This window comes from Ixodes scapularis, unplaced genomic scaffold, assembly GCF_016920785.2.
Source record: "Ixodes scapularis isolate PalLabHiFi unplaced genomic scaffold, ASM1692078v2 PGA_scaffold2__306_contigs__length_199485367, whole genome shotgun sequence".
Classification (NCBI taxonomy): Eukaryota; Metazoa; Arthropoda; class Arachnida; order Ixodida; family Ixodidae; genus Ixodes; species Ixodes scapularis.
The window spans coordinates 161986113-161992112 of record NW_024609857.1 but is presented as its reverse complement, the minus strand read 5'-3'; the positions used below and the strand labels follow the sequence as shown (position 1 = coordinate 161992112).

Sequence of the window (6000 nt, the reverse complement as noted above, 5' to 3'; positions counted from 1 at the left end):
TGGCTTTCGTTCATGGCACGCAGCACTTTTATCACTGCAACTTTGAGGGGCACAGGAGTCAATACCGCTACATTCTGCGTAGTCCAATTGTTTTGGGAATGACTTTTACTAAATGTCCTAAAAAAGGAAGAAAAAAATGTTCGGTTTGAAATTTGTGCCCCCATCAAGAGAAAACCCTGCCGACGTCGCCCGGCCCTGTGGCTGCACAGGCGTATGGAGTGCAGCGTGTCAATTTAGAATTGGTCCCAGCGCACGTAATCAGGCCATCTTTCAGAATAAATCCCCGATAATCGGGACAGGTTGCCCCCACAAAGCCCTCCAACCTTTTTATTTTAGCGGAGCAAATGCTGGAGAGGAAGCGGGTGAAGAGGAATCCACCGATCATGGGTGGGAGGCTGAGACAAGACGCAGTCTCAAACCCCGCAAGCACATTTCACAATCTCCTTTCTAAAACTCTGCAACTAATGTATTTACAGAACGGAAGTCATTCGCCACATTTCCAGTGTTTTTACTCTTTCATAGCAGTCTGCACTGTAAATTTTGCTTAGTCGAGCCCCAGGCTCAAAACGACCTTCCCAAATAATGCTGCAACATTTATAAAAAAAAATATATATACATATATATTATCTGTGGGCGGTAGACAGCATCATCAATCCTCCTGGTTCTAGATGATGTAGGGCCTCTTTTGCAAGGAGACGAATGTCATGTGTCCACAGGGTGGCACGAACATCTCCGTACATCGTAATGTTTTTATTCCTTTTACACGTAATGTGGTGCTTTCAAGTAAAGAACATCCGACATGCACATGAATGTACGCGTGACTAGCAGGCACGTGGGACCGAGCATATCACGTTGATTGCGCGCATATAGAATATTCCCCATAGTTTCCAGGGTCAATTCACGACGTCGCCCTACATAAGAGACTTTACCGCCACTTTGCGACGTTCGGCGTATGTCAATCTTAGCAGAACACTTCTCTGGTGGCACTGAGGGCATGGACAAATGCTCTACTGCAACCCATCTCAGAAGATCCATGCAGTGCTGAAGGAACCACGGGCGGGAGATGGAAAGCCCTTTTTGTGTAAAGCAGGGGTTTCGAACCCCCGGCCCGCAGGCCAAATCCGACCCCCGCAGGTCTTCCGACTGGCCAGCAGCTGGCCGTGGTTCTTCCAACAGAGACCAGCCTGCAGTCCGCTGCTACCGACGCAAAAGTGTGCGTAAAGTAACGGTGCCGCAATGTAAACAAAAATAAACAAAAATAAAAAAACAGAGAAAACTGTTTGTCGTAAAGGGTGTCCTCTCGTCCTATTGCTCATTGGACATTGTCATTGCCATTCTTAGTCCCCTGTCTCTAACTATGTACCATAAAAAATACCGGGCAAGCGCCCACTCAAAATTAAAAAATAATCGCGAGAGCGGGGGTGGGTGCTTGTCCGGTCATCAATTTTACATATAAATGTGGGGAACACAACAGTCCATGAAAGAGGAAACTTCCTCCCTGCTCTCCAATTGCTTACGTTATGCCCTTACCTCTGTACTTTCGATAACACTGCACACAACATGCAAGATGGAGTATAGGGGGAACACCGGGAATACTCGCCTCTTCTGCATAAGACATAATTACTGAAGGGATGCCGCAACGCGATGGGACTAGCTTCCACGACGAAAACCTGCCGGGTCTAAAGCACCCCCTTCCCCACCCCCCACCCCCGTTGGAATGGTGCACCAGCGATCTCCTGTGGTTGGCACAAGAGGACATGAAGTACAATGAATAGTCAACGCTTTTTGCAAACATAGAGACTCCGAAGATTTCGTGGTATCACCGTGTCTGCCATAGTCACTCAAAGCATGAAAACAGTAGGCCATCTCTTCGGGAGGCCCTGCTTCCGGCACACGCTTGTAGCCTTCTGCCGAGCTTCGACTGTCCACGCACGCTCGAAGCCCGTGAGACGTCAAAGTGTTATCGAAAATACAATTGGAGGCGGGGCAACTGAAGAACCTCGCCGCCATTTTTTTCTTGCACTTCTTGGTGTGGAATTCAACACTTTCGGAACCCTTTGAGCAGAGTTCAGTATTCAGGCCCAAGAAAGAATCTGATATGGCATGTTCTTTGTACTGCCATGACAGACGAGCGCCAGTTGTCGCTCTGTGCGGCCCGATCAGCAGTCTGCTATGGCTTTGAACCGGTCCCTAACGAGGCCCGGGTTTTCCTCGAGGGTGTTGCAGGCGTTCATCAGGGCTTCCTGGAAGTGGGTGTGGGCGTCGGAGGCACAGACGCTTTGAATGCGTGCCGGGACGTCCTTCTCGTCCATCCATCCGTGCAGCAGGGCCTCCAGCAGCTCTCTCATGTGCGTGGGCAGCACGTAGCGCTTCTCGGGCACCAGGTCTAGCCGCGGAGAGGACGGGCTGTAGGAGAAGCGCGCCACCAGGATGTGGCAGTAGTCGCCCAGTGCCTGGGCCTGCCGCGACAGCAGGGCCGTGTACGTCGTGTGGTACAGGTCGTCCCACATGCTCCCACTGGACAGCCCCACGTCCTGTGGGGAGGGCGGTGCCACGATTGGTGTGAACAGCCACGAACAGCACCGCAATTAACTATACCCAACTTTTCATATAATAGTTTTATGGATACTGTTTCAACTGCAGCTAGTAATACTTATTCGACACTAAACCAACTGCTACAAATTGTGGAAAAATTACAATATTTGAGATATAAATTAATAAATCTATATTTTCGCGACTCGATTCTGGTACTAGATGTGCACTGTGCGACAGAGCAAGCACGATATACGTGCCTTTTCGCATTTTTCCTTCAAAAGGGTTTTGACAGGCATCAAATTTCACTCCTTAATTGGTTAGTACCTCAAATAAGCACTTTTCTTTTTTCTTTTGATGATAGCCATTTGGTTTTAAAGAAATACAAAAAATACTGGCTACGTATGTCACTCTCTTGCTGTTCTTGTTATAACGAACGGTCGCTTTCTGTAGCCGCAGTTTGTCACTCACAACCCTGCCTGTCATGCTGGGCTCTGGCAGCCGTTATTCTTATCTATGAGAAGCCAGCAGTATAAGTACAGCGTATCCCCCCAAAAAGGTTGCAGGGTTTGTTTTCCATCACATAAATAAATGCAGCAACACCGAACGCTCAGCCTCCGCCCCAATAAGCACTAGTGGTCCAAACCAGATGCGAAGGTTTCAGAACTACCTAACCGTTATCATAATTAAAGAACATAACTGATTTTTTTTTTTATTTTATTGGTGAAATGAGGTTTGTTCTTAATAACTGGCATCTGGTTCAGACCACTAGTGCTACATATGGGCGGAGAATGAGCGTTCGGCATTGCGTAGTTTATTTGTGCGGTAAAATCAAAACCCTTGTAAATTTTTTGGGGGACATCCTGGTATAACAGTAATATCTACAACCAGTTTTAGAATGTGCCGGCACCTAGCCGAGCTTCAAGCAGTTTACTGACATTCCATCCATGCACATCTGGCGCAGTACGACTACATTGTTTCCCGCAATAATCAGTCTGGAGAGCAGTCACGTAACGCCAGAGCCAAACCGATTTATGACAAACCGGGGAATTGTTAAATGTTAGAAATACCAGAGTAATCTTTGTTACACGTTCATGCTGGACTCAAAACGGTGCTGCGGATGTAAAACAAAAATATCGCAGAAGCTGAGAAACATATTTGTCGAAATGGCTAGAAACAAGTGTCAAATTGTTAGCAAAAAATAAAACATCTTGACTAATTCCTTCTATTATTGCTTTTTTTTTTTTTGTTTTTTTGTAGTGCAAGCAAGTCGAATTCGGTTATAATGAAGTCGACGCAATTTCAAAATATGTTCGCTATAGCTGTATTTCACTATAACTGGGATTTGCCTAAAAACTTTTGATTTTTGTGCACACTACACGTCATGGTCATGCAGCGTATAGCATAGGCTTTCGTAATAGGAGTTGTTTTGTATTTGCATATTTGAAGTGCGAAGGAGCCACAATAAAGCCTCGTTTCACTTCATTATAATAGAACTTATATGCGTGCATTACAACATGCGCTTCGCGAGTGCGTGTTCTAACATGGGTTGTAACATGCCTGAAAGCGCGCTTCTCCTTCCGAGAGCTCGTGCGCTGCAAGAGAGAGTATGTAAAACAAGTTGTTTCATGTGTGCACGTCTGCGCACTACCTTGGTGCGACTGGACAGCATGTCGTGAATACGGTACGTAGGTATGTTATGCGTTTTCAACAATCTGAAAATAATAAAAAAAGGAAGTATGATTGAAGAAAGCTCAAAAACTTTTTATAATTCACGCAGTAATACATGAAGCAACTTCGCACAAGTACATTCTGCGTGTATGTCCATGTATGGCTAGGCAAGTGTTGGACACGGGCCGATCACGGCAAATGCATTTTCGCGTACCTTAATTTTTTAGAAAGTCAGGGACGTGATTCCCCTATTCTCAGGTGCGTTTGAAAAAGTTCTCTTTCCCCCTTTGGGATGGTGCTGTAACACAACCGAAAATTGTGCAAAATATCGATATCCGGAACACATTACAGTGACGCTCGCTAGCTCTGCAAAGCACGCAAACGAAAAGCATGCAGAATGTCAAAATCTGGAACACGCTTGCTAGAGATACAGCGAGAGTCACTCTCGTCGACTCCGCGAGGCACGCGATCAAAATGCGCACTGTCTTGGCAAAAAGCGTCTTCCTTCAACGATTAAGCTAAACAACAGCTTTTGCGCGTCCTCCGTCTAGCGCCATCTGCCTCACGTCGTCTGCTCGCGCTCAGCGTCTCGCCCAGCCATATCAAGAGGGAATCGACCAACGATGCAAAAACGAACTAAATTCTTTAGACTGAGTCTTTATTGCGGATGAAAACAGCTTTCAATGTTCGATTGCGCACGGCGTGTCGAAGCTGTCTTTACAATTTGCGCTTCAGTTGCCTCCAACTGCGGGAAGAGGCCATGTCCAACAAAGGTGCCAGCGAAGTACGCTCGGAGCACGTTGACTGCCGTCACAGCCGCTCCGACTGACACAAATTTCGTAGAGGGTTTGCTGCTATCGTCGCTCTCGCTCGCTGGCTCTGCTTCTTCCACCTTGTTGCCACAGTTCGCCAGTACCTAGTTTTGTTTCGTTCTCATTTTGCTTGGTGCATCCGGTTTCTTCTTTTATGTATGAGGAAAGAAAATTCGTATCCATTCCCGCACGCATTCTCCGCCTCTTTCGTTTTGTTCCGCGACAAGTGATGTTACAACCCAATACCCGGCGTGCGAGATCGCTATCGTGCGATGCATGAAGGTTGGTTCACACACTTGGGTGAGTCCAACCGAGTGAGACTGCAATGGCTCACGTCGTTAATCGTTTTACAGGTTGCTATGGCAACAGCTGCGTCAGCTCTAACAAAATGGGGCAAAAACTGGTTTTGTTGGAGCCGACGCAGCTGTTGCCATAGCAACTTGCAAAAGGATTAATGTCGCAAGCCATTGCGGTCATACTCGGTCGGACTCGACCCAAGTGTGTGAATTGCCCAACGACGCTAAGTCGAACTCGTCAAGAGCAGAGTTGCGTAATTCTTCCTGGAGAGAGTCGCTCCGCGCCGGAGCGCACCAAGAAAGAAGGCGGCAAACATGTTTTATTTACCCCTGGAATTGTGGAATGCCATTTTCTAGTAATTTTCGAAAAAAATAGTCTCGACACTTTTAGGTTTTTCTTTTTTTGTTACATCCGCAGCGCCGCCTCCACTTCGTTGTTAAAAACGTGATAAAATCACGCTACAAGTATAGCACCAGGAACATGCAATGAACATTTGTTCATTAAATCCAATATATCACTATACCCAGGTTTGTTATAGGTGGGTTTGACTGTACTTCAAAAAGTTCTCAGATATTTTATCCTGCTCATCTTTACCAGCTCAAAAAAGTGGACATATGTGCAGCTTCTTCTTAGTCCTTTTTCCCAAAGCATACCAACCTGCCGCGTGCACCACTTATTAATAACCTTA

The 6000-nt window shown here is 46.4% G+C and overlaps 1 protein-coding gene across 2 annotated transcripts in view; it reads right to left on the bottom strand.

The window, feature by feature from the left end:
* Positions 1-711: 711 nt before the first annotated feature.
* LOC8042681 overlaps positions 712-6000 on the bottom strand; it is a 46493-nt gene continuing 41204 nt past the window's right edge. The window contains exon 9 of one of the 2 annotated variants that reach the window (XM_042292089.1): positions 712-2534. In XM_042292089.1, coding sequence (XP_042148023.1) covers positions 2160-2534 — 375 coding nt within the window. In that variant the 3' untranslated portion in view covers positions 712-2159. The remainder of the gene's footprint in view (positions 2535-6000) is intronic. The other variant, XM_042292090.1, reaches the window with a different exon arrangement.